This window comes from Pinus tabuliformis, chromosome 9 (genome assembly GCF_031772625.1).
Source record: "Pinus tabuliformis cultivar Carrire ecotype Pingquan chromosome 9, CPIR1, whole genome shotgun sequence".
NCBI classification, from domain to species: domain Eukaryota; kingdom Viridiplantae; phylum Streptophyta; class Pinopsida; order Pinales; family Pinaceae; genus Pinus; species Pinus tabuliformis.
This window is the reverse complement of record NC_142307.1, coordinates 1,839,193,854-1,839,212,828: the sequence shown is the minus strand read 5'-3', so window position 1 is coordinate 1,839,212,828 and position 18,975 is coordinate 1,839,193,854. Positions and strand designations below refer to the sequence as shown.

Sequence of the window (18,975 nt, the reverse complement as noted above, 5' to 3'; positions counted from 1 at the left end):
TATTATAAGTTTTGAGGTTTTTGGTTGCCAAACATTTTTCAATGAAATCATGACCTTATGTTGTTTAAAATGTATTTTTGACCATGTATAGATTAACTTCTTTTTTTTGGTTTGTCAAGTGGTTTGAGTTCATCAGAGATTACATCAGGTGGTTTGAGAGAAATCACGATTTATGTTGTTTAAAATGTATTTTTGACATGGATGGATTAAGTTTTTGTTTGTTTGTCAAGTGGTTTGAGTTCATCAAAGATTACATGAGGCTTGACCTATGGCTTGAGAAATTGCAACCAAGGGACATCTAAATTGTCAAAATCACCTGGCGATCACACCCAGTATGAGCCACATAAACTCTTAACATAACTAAATTTTTACCCACTAAATTTCGAACAAACAACCTTTAAAGTAACTTAATAAAATACCCTCTATTCTACCCGAAAATAAAAATAACTGCAACATTTTTTAAATTAAAATTATATTAGTTACCCAGAATTGTATTATCATCTTTGAGATTCTATCCCGTTTTGAGTACCGTCTATATTCATTATGTAGGAGATTTAAAAAAGAATTAATTTGAGATTGTATCACGTTTTGAGTACCGTCTATATTCATTAGGTAGGAGATTTAAAAAAATCAACAAGGTTTGACGGAGTTTATAAGTAATAATAATAATAAAATGAATACTATGAAAAAAATAAGAGTGGACTAAGTCCATCAGAGAGAATCGAAAAGAATAAACGGAAAATATTTAAAATTAAAAAAGAAAAGGAATAAGAACATTCAAAAAAGTTTAGGTCGAAAAGAAACATCAAACGACTAAAGTATACGTGAGAAATATAAATAAAAGAAGTTCTTTGGAATCGGATAACTCCTCCTAAGTGATTAAAATATAATGAATTTTTATTTTCATTTTAGTTTTTAAAATATATATAATTTTAATTTAAATAATAATGATTTTTTTAAATAAACATAATTTTTAATTTAATTGAAAGGTTGAAATAATAATTAAAAATAATTATTTTTCATAGGGTGATGGATGGAGGTAATATTGATCCAAAGACAAGTATTAATGGCCTTTTTACTCAGCAATGATGACACAAAGACGTGTAACACAAGCAAGATCAGGTGACCTGCAAAGGAATGTTCTTGAGATAATTTGGGGTATAGTGTTGTTGGTAATAACCTTTGCATGCATTTTTAAGACTTGTGAGATGAAGGTTGGGTTGGATGAGGGATTTCACTGTGCAAGAATTATAGGAGGCCTCTCTGGAGTGCCTTACTTGTTCTTTATTAAGTGGGGGAGTTCTTGCGTGGACAGAAGGTTGAACTCTAGAAGGGTATGGTTACACCTAGCTTCCCAGATGATCATATGGGACCTTGGTTTGTTATATAAGAAAGGATGGAGTGGAAATTTGCATGCTTCACTAGGTAATTCAACCCACTTGGTCATCTGCAGTGGTAGATTTGTGTTTTGGTTAGTTAGATTGATTTTACCAGCAGTCAAGGTGGGCAACAAAGGGGCCTTCTCCCTGGGTGAGTGGCCTTGGAAAGCGTCCTTTTTATTCTGTTGAACTCTAGTTGAGGGTGGTCTGATAACTTTGTCTCATCGGTGGGTAATGTGTCTTGGTGTCCTTTGGGGCTTCCATGGGTGGGAGAGATGTTGTGGGTTACCTAGTGGAACGTGGCTCTATGGAGGTTAGGTGCTTGTATGTTGTGGCCTCAATTAGAGACATGTGGTATGTATGGTGTTTCTTTGGTAAAGGAGTGAGCGTCAAATTTTTTCGAAGTAGGCTAATTTTGGTGTCGGCTCTCACCCTTAGTGTTGTCATGGAGAAAGGAGTTGGGGTTATCTTTTGTCACCTGGTTGTGGTGCCATATTGGTGTGGGGAGGAGGTCTCCCTCCCACTTGCAAAGCGGTGGTCATGTTATTTGGGAGAGTCGCCTTGGATATTGTGGGGCGGTTTCTTGTCTTGGGGTTGTGGTCATTTTTGGGTGGTCTCATTATGTAGCGTCAACGAGGGAGGTCGTGGAGAGGTGGGGGGCAAAGTGGTTAGGGAGACCAACTCAAGTGGTTCCACCTACAAATGGAGGAGAATTGGACCAACCACTTGGTGGCTCCCCTAGCAAGTGGATTTCCCCCCTCGTTCGACTCCCTCGAAGCACAATTTCGGATTATTCAAGTAGTGGTTGATCAACAGGCTCAAAATTTCCATAATGATCGAAATGACGTCATCAGTTTCCTCAATGATATCCAACACAATCAGTGTCATATTATAGATCGGCAAGATTCTCTCCGTTGAGGATAGAAGAGGTTGCAAGAAAGGATGGGCAACTTTGAAGGACATATGGCACACATGTTCACGATGCTTTCCACCGCCCTAGTGAGGGTGGTAATGTTGTTCAGGATCTTAATAATGTTCATGGCTAATGAGACATGTAGGCTATCTTTTTTTTTTGCACAATTTTGGGTTTGCTGGGCCATTGACATGAGGGATCACAATTTTGTAAGTTTGTTATCACAATTCTTTGGCTTGTACTTTATGACCAACAAATCCAGTAGGAGTGAGGCCTTAGACTTTCTGCACGTTGTAATTTGTTTAAGAATTAATAGAAAAATTCTGAATTACAATTTTTTTTTTTATATAATAATTAAATAAAATATTTTTATATTATAAATATATTTGTAAAATAATAGTTAATATTTAAAAAAAAATAATTGAAAAATACATTTTAAATTTTAATTATAAATTTTAGTAAATGTTAATGATTATGATTAATTATTTCGTTTTTTTTTCAAAGTGTAGAATAGAATTTGATCAAGATCATGAATTTAGTTATTTAAAATAAGTTTTTGGAAATATAAATAACGTTAAATAAAAAATGGTTGGAATGGAATTGTGCAAATTTATGATTAAAAAAAAAATCAAATAAAAAAATATATTTTAACTATAAATTTTAGTAAAAATTAATCATCATAATTAATTATTTCATGTTTATTTTTTTGAGAATTTGAAAATAATTTTTTATTAAAATTATAATATTGTTATCTAAAATAGATTTTTAAAATTTATATTATAAATATATTTGTAAAATAATAGTTAATATTTAAAAAAAAAAATTGAAAAATACATTTTAAATTTTAATTATAAATTTTAGTAAATGTTAATGATTATGATTAATTATTTCGTTTTTTTTTCAAAGTGTAAAATAGAATTTGATCAAGATCATGAATTTAGTTATTTATTTAAGATAAGTTTTTGGAAATATAAATAACGTCAAATAAAAGATGGTTGGAATGGAATTGTGCAAATTTATGATTAAAAAAAATCAAATAAAAAAATTACTACAAATTTTAATAAAAATTAATCATCATAATTAATTATTTCATGTTTATTTTTTTGAGAATTTGAAAATAAATTTTTATTAAAATTATAATATTGTTATGTAAAATAGATTTTTAAAAATATAAATAAACTCAACTAAAATACCTATGAAACACTAGAACTAAATTAAATTATAAAAAAGAACACTTCAAAACTTATAAATATTTAAATATGTATTTTTGAAATTATAATAATGAATTAACCTATATTTATAAATAATAATAACTAATAACACTAAATTGGCAACTAAATTCTCCTAAATCTTAGGATATTAAAAATAAAAATGTTCTGAGATGACAGGTAGATTCTAAGCATTAAATAAATGTACCAAATTGCCATTATTCCAAGTTAGTGAAGTTGTGGTAGTTGATTGGACCCGTGACGTGCTACCTAAGCTCAACAGCTGAAAAGTTGCATTTGGTTTTTAGCCTCAGAAAGAGTAAAGTGTTTTTACTTGGATTACATTACATTAGATCAGAATATTTAATCAGTTGGATGAATTAAGGGAGCTCTGACTATGAGATGCAAGCATTTTGTTCCCTGCAAATCGAAATCGAAATCGAAATCGAAATGTGAATCAATAATTAATTAATGATTGAAGTGTATAACATACGAAATTTGCAGTTTAGGAGGCAGTAACTTAGAATAATATTGAGAATTGATGGACGCAAGCCACGCCGTGGACAATCAGATTGGAGGCCACCCTGAACATGAGCATGATTTACGGGAAGAGGAAGGCCCTGTGATATTCACCATGAAAGATCTACCTGGAACGCCAGGTACCATTGGAGGCCTTGCTCTTCGCATTGGCCAGTTCCTGTTTGCTGCAGCTTCTGTTGTCATCATGGTCCCTGGTGATGAATTTATCAACTTCACAGCTTTCTGGTAATTTCTTCGTATGGATTCTTGGTTTTGATATATTTTTCAATTGTATTTTGTGTGCGAATTTTGTCTTGAAAGTGCTATACAAACATTCCCAGACATAAATTCTTTTGTGAAGTTATGTTAGGGTAAGTCAATAGATACTGAGAACTCAGAATAGAATGGACCCTATTCTGAAAGTGGCTCTGGATTAAAGTAAATTACCTTATTTTAGTAGCAGATAGACTATTATCTTGTAGGAATTGACCCTTATTCTAGAATCCAATTATATGATATGCATAATATAACCAAAAGAATACGCTGGTTCATATTTATGTGAATTTTAAATGTGATCGTGGTACTTTTGTAAACTATTTCTGCTGTAATGTCGAGTTTCAGAACAATCTAACAATTTTTTTTTAGGAAAAACAGAAAATTCTAATAGATCACCTCTTTGCAAAATTCAAAGTCTGTTCGACAAACAGTAACAACATCAAAAACATGATCCAATACCATGCAACCAACAAAGACAAAATTTAAACTGTGAAGTAACAGCCCTTCAATCGCATGAATAAACTCACGGGAACAAAATATTTCATTAACTTAATTCTCTCTGCACCGTGGAAAGAATACAAAACCACCCATAAGGGGCATCCTTGTCTCAGCCCATCCTCAAGACTCGCACAATTTGCCCGCTTCCTTTAATACATTTTTATGCCTCATTAATTTTACAGTTAGAAAACCAGAATCAATCGAAGTAGCTAATTGTTACAAAGCATACAAATTACTGCGAGATTTGTAACCACAACACTGAGTTGTAACCATCGTAGGGACTGAACTCCTGATACTGTTACATCTCTTCAGCTTCCTAGCTTTGGCATGCATTCTTTTGCACGCAGCAAGCATCTTGCTCTTCACAGTCACATCTACAACTGCAAGGGTAGCTGCCGCATGCCTCCTAAGCCACAAGATGCAATCATCTTCTGCAGAGTTCTTGCCAACATGATCTGTTGTGGGTACTTGTGGACGGACCCCTTTGAGGTTTGCAGGTCTTCCTTTTGAGGTCTTCGCTCCTTCTCAAGACACCTCTGTGGGTCCACAAAGTACCTTGCAGTCTTCAATCCTTTCACAAAGATTGTTTGTGGGTGCTACAAAGTTACAATTAACCAGGCCGGAAGAATTATCCGTGGATGCTCCAATCATCTGCAGACTGCAATATATATCTGCAAGTCCACTATCTGCAGGCGGCAACCGTCACAGCTGCTGCAACGTTGGTTTGCAGGTTGAAATCAATCCATAATACTGCCAAAACTCTGTAATCCTGTCAAACTCCCACAACAATGACTTAAGACACACATCTTCAAGCAAATTTTGGGACTGTAATTTTCTAACAGACTCCCCCTATCTAATATTTACATCACAAACTATATCAACACCACAGTTCAACATTTGAACATTCTACCCCTTAAAATTATTCTGCATTACCAAGTGGTCTTGATACCACTACCGAGTCTCCATATGATACTCATTTAATTTGAATGAATTTCATCCCCTTCTTGCACATACACGTGAAGCCCTTCCCAGGATGTTTCATGTCCACTTCAATATTTGGCCGGACAATCACCATATTTGACAACCGCATCTTCCGGAATCACCTTAGTGCATACCCATCAACCCCATCTGCAAGATCCCCCTTCTTCAAGATCTGAAAACTTAGTGTCCTGACTTGCAACTTCTCCATAACTCCTATGAACACTTGCAACGCCGGGCCAGAAAATCCTCTGAGTTGATAATAACATATCTACCGATCCATGCTGTTAATTTTGAGCCCTATATATAAAATACCAGCAAAAACATGACAACCATGGAGGGTTCCTTTTTCCTCTTGTTCTCCACCCCATGCTGCCTGCATGGCTCGGAAACATATTTGGAACGTTCTCATTTTTTTTGCTGCAACATCTCCCATTGTAGTCATTGGCTCTCCTAGGATTACTTTCAGCTTTCCCAAGATCAAACTCCTGGGTTGTCCAGGATCAAAATACTTAGCCTTACTACTATGTTAAAAAATTTAATCTGTGAGTGTCAACAACACACAGTAGGATGCAAACATGCTTTGATATCATGCAACAAACAGATAGAATTAAACGACAAATGGAATAATCACTTCATCATATGAACTTCAACAAATGCAGATATGGAGGATAAAAGAGATCCATTCTATTACAGGAGAAGTAGGTACAAAGAACATCATCTGCCCATGATGGACATCCCAGTATCGCAGAATACCCCATCTCTTACTATCTGCCTACATCCTTAAGGCTGATATCTATCCACGTTTCATTTGCAGTCACACTACTAGAACAATTCCAACTAGCCATTCACTTTCATATGGCATAAGTGTCACAGTCATTCACATAACTGAACGAATTGATAACTAAACCAAACTGTTGAAATTCTAATGTTCTATGCTGTAACAATTACTTAGTCCAACAACTTATTTTTGCAACAATATTAGTTAAGCAATTGTAGATAGAACATAAACCAAATGCACAATTGAAGACAGCCAAGAACAAAAAGAGACACAGAGAATTTAGGTTCAATGACCAAGGCAAAACCCACAAGGTGGAAACCCAACCAGATTCTTCTTCTATTAGATATCAATTGTTCAGTAGAGATACAAAGTACAATGAGAGATCAAGAGAATGAGTAAGTTCACCCAAATTTGAACAAGTTGTAGCATGAAGATCACTGTTAGCAATAGTAGATGCAAACACTGAATCAACCTTCTCTTCAACTGAATCAACCTTAGCTCACCAAGTTCTGCGCTTACTCTCCAAGTGTCTCTCTCTCACAATCTTCTTCAAGTCTCTTCAATTCTCTCTCTCAAGATCGAATTCTTCTTTCACAATGTGTTGATTTTTTGTAGCTTGGGAGGTACTCCAAGCCTAGAGGATTGAGGGTTTGGAGAAAGGAGCTTCACAAGTGGCCTTGTGAGCTTGAAACCCAAGCTCAAGGTTTTGCACCCATCGTGATTTGGGCCAAAACCATGAGCACATTTTGACATGTGATGGATGAGGATGATAGCTCTCGTCGAGATGAATCCGACGCAACGAAAATCATCTGATTCCGAGTTGTAGAAATGGAGTTATGAATTTTTGAAGTTAATATATGTGGTTGTGGATTAATTTGGGAGAAAAGAGCAGGTCGGCTTGTGTCCAAATTAGACTTGTTGACACCACATGTAGCCCTCATGTTTGTGTATAAATATGAGGTGTGTGAGGATCATTTGAACACATCCAAAAAGTGAAACACATCACAAAAGGGAGCTCGTTGAAGGAGAAGGATACTCCTGTCTAGGCCGCAACAAAGAAGGGTGACTTGTGTTGGAGAAGAAGGTTGTTTTGAGGCCTCTTTTAGGTGATGAAGTTGTTGTACAAGGAGGCCGAGGCACAGAGGTAGACGTTGGAACTGTTTGAGGGCCGTTTGAGGGTGGGCAAACCCTAAACTAGGTTGCCGCAAGCCTGTGAGGGCAAATCTGAAGCAACCGCAGAGATTTGAAGGAGGGTCGAGGGTTGTTTGAGGGCTAGAACAACCCAGACTTGCAACAAACCTCCTTGGCCCCTCAAGGAAGGGCAACCACAGTCCTTAAGTGCAATTCTGGGCAGAATTAAGGCTAGATAAAGGACTGTATTTTGTGCCCTAACCAGGCCTAGATTGCAGCGGTGGAGCGTACCTCAAACAGTGAGCCAAGATATGTATTGTGATACATTTTTGTAGGTGTTGGATCCATGTTTCCGGTGAATTTTGGATCAGTTACATAGTAGCTTGTGGGAGTCATTTGTTGGGGTTGTGTTGGGTGTTAAGAAACGCCAACTATGAGTAGATCTCGTAGTGGAGTAATAGGTGTCCTAGGAGAGGACCATTGGAGAAGTCTGTTAGTAGCCATGTGGAGGGGTTTCCTATGTGTTGGATGCCCTAACTAGGAGCAGATGCTACAACAGACTTGGTCACTCATGGAATGTTGGAGGGCAGTGTGAGAGAGGACCAAGTGTTGATGTGGAGTGGGCATTTATGGTTTGCTGGAGGAGAGCGTGATAGTGCGCAAGTTGGAGCCCGATGTGCACCATCTTCATGGACCTAGATGGTTGCTAGAGTGGCAGTTGTTGGAGCTCAAGGGTCTGATCAGCTAGTACAGTTTGAGTGGCCCTAGACTTGTGTGTGGAGAAGGACTTCTACAACAGATGATGGGCAGTCCTCTTAGCTTGTGTTCATTGTGGGAGATGGGCATCTTGTAGTGATAGGTGACATCCCTCCATCTCCTATGTTGTTCTTCATTGGAGCAGCGCAGGAAGACCATAGTGGGTTGAAGTCCCTGAGTAGCTGAGGAGCAGCAGTGGGCAGTTGAGAGTTGTTCACAAGTGGAGCTGTGAACAACTTGATAGGATTCTCGATGTGTTGTGCCCTTGATGGACTAAGGCAGAACTAGTGAGCAGATTGGATAGTCGAGGTTCATTGGTCAGATGGACTTGGATCGTTGATAGAGGCAGTGTTGCAAATCGGGAGTCGAAGGACTGGGCAGGTACAGTGTACGACCGAGAGGAGCTGAGAGAGTCAACTACATCAGCTAGACGGTAAATCGTAAGAGTATCTTGTTGAGGGTAGATTGGTTGTCGATGGACCGACACCAAGCCCTAGTTTGTATTCTTGCACTAGTGGATGTATGAGGGCCATTATCCTTGGTACAGGAGCCCTAGACTATTGTATTATATGTTGTTTAATATAACGAAGTTGGGTTGAAAAATGTAAAAAGTTGTCTATATTTTGTGCATGTGTGATTTACTATTGTTTATATCAATGTGGAAAAAGTCGAAATCGGGATTAAATTGCCAAGGGTCCAAAAATTGAAAAACTCTTTAAAGTCTGGAGTTTTTTGAAAAAATCGGCAAAATTAAAAAAACTAAAAAAATATTCATCTTTAAAAACAAAAATAGCATCTAAAGTATCCACAACATCAAATAAATGCATTTCCACATAAACATATAAAGAAATCTAATATATAATATGTATATGAAGTCTAGTGCTACATCACATATCAAAATAGTGAATCAAGTCTTGAATCTTGAGTCCTGTCTCAGTCTCAACTCTCAAGAGTCAAAATATCAACAAAAAATATAATAAATGTATATCATGAGTCATCTACATGTCATAAAGTAATCAGTTACTGAGATCCTCTGCCCCTTTTACGGGAATAGGGAATGGCTTTGCCTTTTCCTCTAGAGGAAGAAGGCCCTGCCCCTGGGGATACAAATGGACTCAGTCATCCTCTAGAAGCCAATAAAAGAGGTGGCCTTTGTCCTCTGCTGCTGCTTCCCATCCTAGATGGTGTCACCTCCTCCTCATCATCCTTCTCCTGCTCTGCCTCCTGACCCCGAGGCTGCTCCTCCTCCTCTACCTCTGGCTCTCCCTCCCCTACAACTGCTACCTCCTCTGCCGTTAGTGCCTCTGGATCCACATCTAACCAATTAGGGATCGAGTCCATGGTCGGCCTTAGTCTCGACCCTCCATGCAGCAATGGTATCAATATTGTCCAATGAGATGGCTTCCACATCAGGATTTTTCTGAAGTTGTCTCACCCACAATCAAAGAGTGTAGTAGACATAGACCATGTCATTGAGGCGTTGGGACTCCAATCTGTATTAGGGTCATAGATTGTAAATTAGTACTTAGAAAATTTAAATATTAAAAATAATCAAATGAATTCAAAAATTTAAATTGAATTTTTGTTACCTGTTGCGCTTTTTGCTGTGTATTTTGTCAAATACACTCCAGTTGTGCTCACACCTAGAGGAACTGCATATTTGACTGAGCATTCGAATGGCAAGTTTTTGGAGATGGGGTACTTTGCCACCATAGCTTGTCCACCAAGCATCTACAAGTTAAAAGAAAAATGAGAAACATAAAAAAAAAGGTTAAAACATTGAAATTCTAAACTTGAAACAAATTGAAGCTTACCTGACATTTTGGTCATCCTATTCTTAATAGCCATGGTAAAACCAAATGTGCCACTTGCCATCCTATATATCTCCATTTCTTTAGAAATATCTTCACGTTCTTACTCAGATGCCACCATCATCTCAACACAAGTGAAGTATCCATCCATCACCACGACATCAAATTTGAAACCCCAAGAGTAAGAAAATGCGGGGTTGAGGTAGATACTTACACCATGAATGGGACGATGGAGGGAATTGTTCCATCACTCATCAATCACTCTCCATATGACTTGTTGTTTCTCTAACCCCTTGTCTCCCTTGTCTTCATAATAGGCATGAATGGCTTCTTTGGCCCTATCCATGCCCTCATACAAGTAGCATATTGCAGGCTTCTCTCCATCAACCAACCGAAGAACCCTTACCAAAGGTTTTGAAATGGCATACACCTCCTCTACTCCTGCCCAAAAGCTCTGATCATATGAAACTAGTTTTCATTTGAAACTAGATAAAGCACGCCAATCTTGTGAAAGAAACATGCTCTTCACATCCGACATAGAATTCAACAGAGACTAAAGAGATATGAAAGTAGTGGCAAATCGTGTAATGGCAGGACGCACCAACTCTTTGTTGTTGGTTAATCTTCTCATCAAGTTACGCACAAATGCATGATTATATATAATTTTGTTATGCTCCTGGATGATTCAACAATATCCATCACAAGAGGAATCTTAACTATATCCTCCAACATCAAGTCAATACAATGAGCAACACAAGGTGTCCAAAACAAGTTAGGATACCTCTCCATAAGAAACTTGCCAGCTGTAACATAATTTGCAGCGTTGTCCATTATGACTTGGACAACATTTCGTGGGCCTACTTCCTAAATGAAGATGTCCAACAACTCACATAATAAACATGCATCTTTAATGTGTGCAGATGCATCAACATATTTCATAAACATTGTCCCCTTGGGACAACTAACCAAGAAGTTAAGAAGGGTCCTACCCTTCATGCCAGTCCAACCATCTGACATGACTATGCATCCAGTGTGTTCCCATGATGCCCTAAACTTCTCCACTCTAGCAGTGCAATCAGTCTTTTCATCTTGAAGAAGAGGCCCTCTCAACTTTGCAAAGGTAGGGGCTTTGTACCCCGGGCCAACGACAACAACAACATCAAACATAGGTTGGTAGAATGGGTTTGTCTTGGCAATGTTGAAAGGAACATCACTCCATAGAAGACACTTACTAACCAACCTATTAGCTTCTGCCTTTTCCTTTTTTTTAAGTGTCGATTTGATGCCAGGTTGTGCACCAGGTGTGGTTCTAGGAACAAAAAAAGTTGAGAAAGCTGAGGGGTTGGGACATGTGGGTGTGGAAGGTGATGTTGAAGAACCACTCTCACTTCCCCCCACTCTTGAGACCCCTACAAGTTGTATTTTTAGTGCTGCCACGATGTCTTTTCCCTCCTCTTTATCTATCAATGATTTAATGGCTTGCTGGATGATTTTTGGAAATGGATCTAGGAAAAGCTCTACATTTTGCCCCGAAATTTGCCCCAAATGGAATTTTACTCTGTTGACACCCCTTGACATATGCTTGCCACACAACTTGCAAGTCAAATACATTCTATTGACCCCCCTAGATTCGGGTATAGTATCAGGTTCACCATATTCCCACATAGGGTCCAAAAGCCTTGGCATTTTGTTTGAAACTTTGAACTTGAATTTGAACCTGGGCACAAAAAAAAGTTGAAAAAAATAAAAAATTGCCCATCACATAAGAAGCAAACACAAATGTAATTGTTGATTTTAAATTTTAAATGCCTCTTCTCACTCACTTGAACACACTTAGATTCACTAAACAAGGGTTTGAATTTTTGTCATTTGATTCTTGAAAGTTGAAGTTTTGATTCAATCTAGATTCTAAATTCTAAGCAAAAATAGGATAAAAACAAACTAATAGATCTATAGAAATATTTAAGAAGCCATTTGTGGACCAAGGACTAAGAGAGAAATTAAAATACATACTTGGTAGCAAAAAATCGACACTTTGAATCTCTCATGTTGAGCAGTGGACAAATCTCCAAATCCCCACCACAAAACTAGCAAATCTCCTCCTTTTGGGTAAATGGAAAACACCTCCTCTCTCCACAGGGACGAATGGCAGCAAAAACAATGAAAAATGATGGTTTTTTTTGCCTTTTCCGCCTCTTATCCATGCCTTGGGAAGTTTCGACGACTTTTTGGGTCAACTCTCGATTAAATCAGGACTTTTACGAATTAATCTTGATTTTTTCTCAGTGAAAAAGTTGGCAAAAAATCAGCCGATTTAATCGGCCAACCCAAAAAAACGGATTTTGGCGATTTAATCCCGATGTTTGCCGACTTTTTCCACACTGGTTTATATTCTGCTGTGCAAAGTAGTATCGTTCAGATTTTTGGTTTGGTAGCGTCAGATATTTTAAGATTCTATCCTAGACCCAAAATCATGGAAATTCAACACAATGCACAAGTAGTAAGAAGATGAGATGATATGAGATACATATATAGGACGAACAATGAATTCTTGTCACAAAAGAGGAGCAATATGCATGCCTTGAGAAAGAGTAACATATGTCATTTAGGGGAGTGTAACTCATGCCATTAAGAAGAGAAATACATGCCTTAGTAACTTATGCCATTAAGGAGAGGTACGCGTGCCTTAGTAACTTATGCCATTAAGGAGAGGTACGCGTGCCTTAGTAACTTATGCCATTAAGGAGAGGTACACATGCCTTAGTTAAGGAGAGTGTAACATATGCATTAAAGATAGCGTAAGAGGAATATTTTATGACATGCCTTTAATGAGTGTAAGAGGAATATGCCATGTCTTTAATGAGTGCGTAAGAGAGAGTGTAACGTATCATTAAGAGAGAGAGAGAGTGACATAGTGCTATGTGAGACATCAAGGAGAGAGGTGCGAAGTGATTGAGGTGATGAAGGTAAGGTGACTTGTAATCTATGTTGCAGGAAACGTGGTATAGAGGTCCGTTTCCGTACGGAAACGGGTACGAAACGCGGAAACGCGTTTGGTACGGCCGTGAAACGCGTTTCCAACCGTACTGCCACGTTTCCTGAAACGGAAACGTGGCCAGTACGGCCGGAAACGCGTTTTAGGGCTGTACGACCCACGTTTCCTCATTAACTTGTGTTTTTTTTTATTTTTTTATTTTTTAATTTGTTTTTTAATTTACTTTTAGGGTATGTTAGTGACTTCTTGTTGCTTCTAGATGCGTGTCTAAAGTTATAAAAGTGAATTTTTGTCCTAGTGTTGATATGCAGTTCATCAGGAAGTTTGAGGGATATGCAGTTCATGGTAATGTTAAAAGTGATATTCTCCTTTATTTTTCATTTTCATCCTTTTACTTAAATTTTTAACATTACCATGAAATGACTCAGGATGTTTGAGAGTGGTTTCGCCCTCATTGGATTTCATATGGAGAAAGTAGAATTTTAGATCTCACGCAAAATCCAGCAGACTTATGTGTTTTCAGGATTTCAGGATTAGAGGGATTGCAATGTTTCCATTGGATTTTATCATGTACTAGGGTATGGAACTTGTATTTAATCAAGAGAACCAAGCCCTCTATGCAGGGGAAACTCCCAATAATCAAGATCATGTAGGGTACTAGGGTATGAAACGTGTATTTAATCAAGAGCACTAAGGTCGTTCGACTATGTAGGAGGAGACTCCCAATACAACAGTGGTCCTTCTAAAGAATGGGATGTGGATGCAGAAAATTCTAATTTGGATCTCTCTCTTGCAGCTTTATAGTCTTTATTGTACTTGCAGCCTCATATATTAATATAAATAAAGGCTGATTTTGAGATTTGGATATATAATAAAGGTTGTTTTTGGATATTCCGATATTTTTATTTTCATTATGTGATCATTCATGAGTAAATGTGATGTAAATTAAATCTTAATGTTTAAGTGTAATAAATTATAATGTATCATTTATGCTTTATGATTGCACATATATATATATATATATATTAAATATTTTCAATATATATATATATATATATATATCCCCGTTTCCAAAATTTGGGAGGTCGCGTTTCGTATCGCTTCCTGTTTCGGAAACTCGTACCCGTTTCCCCGTTTCGTGCAACTTAGCTTGTAATGATAATATCATAATATCGTAAAGGATAAATAATAATAATATTAATAATATTGATGATTAAGTCGAGATTGAACTATTAAGATTAATGATAAGTTAAGTGATTTTCCATCAACAATACTTTATTACCAATTGATGCAGGTGGTTTAATACTTTTGGAAAGTCATACTTGGGATGCTAGACATGATTTTCTATTTTTAGAAAGTCACTCCAAAACTGTCAGAAATGAGATTTTATTTAAGGAAATTCATCCCTGAGCTGCCAATTTTCAATAGCATGCAACAAACAGATAGAATTAAACAACAAATGGAATAATCACATGATCATATGAACTTCAACAAATGCAGATATGGAGGATAAAAGAGATATGTTCTATTACAGGAGAAGTAGGTACAAAGAATATCATCTGCCCATGATGGACATCCCAGTATCACAGAATCCCCCATCTCTTACTATCTGCCTACATCCTTACATCCATCCACGTTTCATTTGCAGTCACACTACAAGAGCAATTCCAACTAGCCATTCACTTTCATATGGCATAAGAGTCACAGTCATTCAGGTAACTGAACGAATTGATAACTAAACCACTCAAACTGGTATATCTCTTTAGCTCCCTTGTTCTAGTGATATCTACAGGCTTCCAATCTCATCACCAGAAGTATTCTGGGAAGATACAGAGCTGCATATGCAAATGTATCTGTATCTGCATCAATGTATCCACAAACTCCTAAGTCTCAAGCGACAATCCTTTTCCATGGATACCCCCGCTGATATCATCTGGTGTGGATCCATTTGGACCTCCTTGCAGATCTTCAATCTATCTGCAAATCCTCTTTATGGATGCCACAAATAGCCCATCTGTGAGACCTATCTGTGGGTGCTGTGATCACCCACAGATCACAGTACATATCCACAAATTCTGCAGGAATGACACAGGCAGAAATCTTCGCATAAATATGGAGAATGCAATTTCTAACAACCTCATGGCAATACTTTGTCATTAGAGCAGAGAGTACGTTTACATTCTATCTATTCCCATTGACATTTATTGATGTTGCACAGGCCATTAGGATTGAATTGATCTTTAATTTAATCTAACTGTGGTTTTTACGGTTGATAGACTATTGACCACCAATCAATTTTCTTTATAAAAATTGGTTGGCATGATTTTCTCTATTTTAATGAGACAACCTTGCAAATAATTGAAGCTTGGGTTGCTTTTCTTTCCGATTTTTCTAGCTGCATAGAAGATTCTAGCTGGTTGATTTATTGTGGATTTCAAATTATGTATATGCTATATATAAATCATATCATCAAAGGAATGCCAAGGAAAGCGTATATCACTGTATATATAAATTCTTTTCCACTGTTCTAACTCAACACAGCATATTGCTTCATAACCACTCAATGCTATTATGTTATATCCCTGAACAGTGAAATGTCTATTTACTGGGAGTATGTTCACTTTTGGAGAATCCTTGATCCGGGAAAGATATAAAAGAGAATTAAGGGCATTCAATTAGCATATGTGGACATGATGACTTTTCAAAATCCTTTTACATTTTGTAAAATGGAAAAGAAATCTACTCTCCAGTTCAAGAAATGGACATTCTAAATCTCATGTCACTATTAGACCAACTTAAAAGATAAATTTTTTTAAAAATCTCATGATAGGACTACACAAACAGATGGATACCCAATGAGTTATCTTCAATTATCATTTCATTGCCCCAAGATCAAACAACCTAACCCCTTTAGGCTATCAGTGATACACTGATCAGTTTGAAGAAAATATCTCTGTTGCAATCCCAATTTCTGGAAATATAATAGTGGAAAATAGTGAATTTTATTTATCACTTGCACATTTTTTTATGTATGGATGATTTTTTTTGTATTGGAACTTGGAAGCATTATCTCATCTCCAAAATCATTAATGATAATGACAGCTAATATTTGAGGCATTGGTTATTACAGAAAGAAACAAAATCTATTCACAGGTAACAGTGTTGAGAAGGGCAGATTTGACTCTTCTAGGAAAGGAATTTATGTTTAGTGGTTAATACCTTTTCACAAGGAAAACCTCACAGGATCCCCTTCTTCCCAGGGATATCTGGATACTACCAGCCACAATAGTGGCTGGTAACTCCAATGGACTTGACCATATCTGAACCTGTGACCTGTGACCTCCCCATGGGCAACGTGGCCTGGGCAAATGGTTCAACTGTTGAGATTCACAAATGAAAGCAGATAATTGAATGGAACCAAAGAAAACCCAAATTGTGTAGTAATTTATTCACAAATACCGTAGAGGGTTATCATTAGAGAGAAAAATATGTCCATGTAAAAGTGCACTATGCAAGAAATGAACAAGTACATGCAAAATAAAGAAATGCCAAGCACAAGAGAACACCAAAGATATAGGTTCCCTTAGGCATGAAACACTTTATAAGAGAGATCAAGATATCATAGGATGAGACAATACAAATGAGAGCTTGAGTTGTGTATTTACACACAATTCAAGTGAGGCATCCTTTGAAGAGGGTGTTATGGGACCACAAAACAAGAGCACAAACCCAAATAGTGCTATTGAGCCTACATATCAAGTGTGACTAGGCTGGCTTTAACCATAAATAGTAATACAATAAAAGAATTCAAATATGGTCTTAGCCATAACTACAGGTAGGTAATGATATATATGAATAGGCCATAACCACTTGTGCATAATAGACCAATAATTCCAAAACCCTCCTTGAGTTGAGTAGGGAACTATGGAGAGAAGCCATGGGACCTATGGCCTCCCCATGGGAAACATGCCTTGGGCAAATGGTTTAACCATTGTGACTCAGAAATGAAAGTAGGTAATCGAATGGAAGGGGGTGGGGTGGCAAAGGCTTGGAGAGATGAACGCAGGTCTCCTAGTAATCTCTCCAAGCCTTTGTCGAAAGCAAAGTTCATATTCTTCAGAGAGTAGCTTGGAGTGTAGGAGAATGTATTCTTCCCTAAGAGGGAACACTGCTGATTGAAAACACTAACCATATGCTATCCTCCATCTTTATGACTAGTCACGGACTTGGTGAAGGGAGATGTGCAGCAAGCCTCTCCCTCCTCGAGAGGGATCATGGTTGATGGAGAACACTGAGCATATGCCTTCCCCCATCTTTATGACTAGCCATGGACTTGATGAAGGGGGTTGAGCAGCTAGACTCCTGGGTGATGGTGTTGAAGAATCTAGGGCAATTAGGTGTAGAGTGATTCTTCGTGACTAGATAACAATTTGTGAAGTCTTTTTACAATTTGTCTTTGTTAGCTTAATCTTCTTCTTTGCTTATTAATGCATGTGTGTGCTTCATCAAACTGCTATCAACACATAAAACTAGAACACAAGATGTTGGCTCTCTGCCATAGCCAAAACCTCTCTTCTCTTGAGAGGAAAACCCTTAGGTAAGTTTTCTCTTATTGAAGCTTCTTTCATGATCAATGCCAAACCCTAGACCCTTGACTAGAAGATCCTCCAAGCACAGGTGAAGTCCTTCCTTTTCTCTACACTATGTTTCCTTGGCACTTTGTCCACCTCCTTCTGGCACTTCGTTCCCTGACACTTCTTCCTTCTTCCGACACTCCGTTCTTCCTTCCACTGTTAGTAGATCTTCTAGAAGAGATACTTTTACTTAGTGATATTCTTCACCTAAGGATACTCATTCCTTCTCTTGATCATCCGAGTTCCTTCTTGATGTATAGTGGTAGGCTTAGTGTGACAGCACTGCAGCCCTAATTCTCGCACATGTGAGAGGTACCCTAGAGAATTAGGGTCCTTTTCCTTCGCTAGAGAGATAGGCTTCTTCGCTTGACTTGGGAGGCCTTGTAGGCCTAGTTTCAAACCCAAACAACACTAGTTTATGGACTGTTTGTCCCTGTTGTCATACTTGCAGACTTGACCACCCTTTCTTCACACGTGTGACTGTTTCTAGCCCTAGAAACAGTCCTTTTCACTTCGGCTTTTCTCCTCCTTTCTTCACTGCACTAGGAGATTTCGTCTTCATCCTTCGTTACCCTTTCTCTAGCCTCTTTTCTTCGCAGATTTCAGAGCTACTTGGTTGACGTTGTAATGGAGTGGACAACCTCTATATATAGAGGATTGTCCCTCCTTTTAGGCCGACTTGAAGACTGTTTGTAGGCCGACTTGTTATGCTTACTTCGGATGGCTTCTTTGGTGGTGTCACATGCTTGGAGGAGACTCATTGATGGTCCTTTGCTTTGGAGGAGACTTGACTTTGCTTGGAGGAGTATTCTTTGACTTTATACAAACATATACATGATGCAACATGTCCTTAAGGTCTTCAACATTTTCTTTTGACTATTTGACTCACCTATAGCACTTTAACTTGTGTTAGACCTATTTCAATGAGCAAGAAACTCATTGACATATATTATAAAAATAATATTTCTTTTCTTGAATAAATAAAAATATCCAAAGTACATTTATGAAGATCGAACCTAGTTACATTTCCTTCAACAGATGGTACTCCTTAAAGCCATGGACTTGGCTGAGTACATACCCTAGTATGCATCCTAAC

At 37.5% G+C, this 18,975-nt stretch overlaps 1 protein-coding gene across 1 annotated transcript in view; it reads left to right on the top strand.

The window, feature by feature from the left end:
- The first annotated feature begins 3,845 nt into the window (after positions 1-3,845).
- Positions 3,846-18,975, top strand: part of LOC149156155 (CASP-like protein 5B1) — a 39,561-nt gene continuing 24,431 nt past the window's right edge. Inside the window, exon 1 of the mRNA XM_089437949.1 lies at positions 3,846-4,265. Within this exon, the coding sequence (XP_089294075.1) occupies positions 4,042-4,265 (224 nt within the window). The 5' untranslated portion in view covers positions 3,846-4,041. The remainder of the gene's footprint in view (positions 4,266-18,975) is intronic.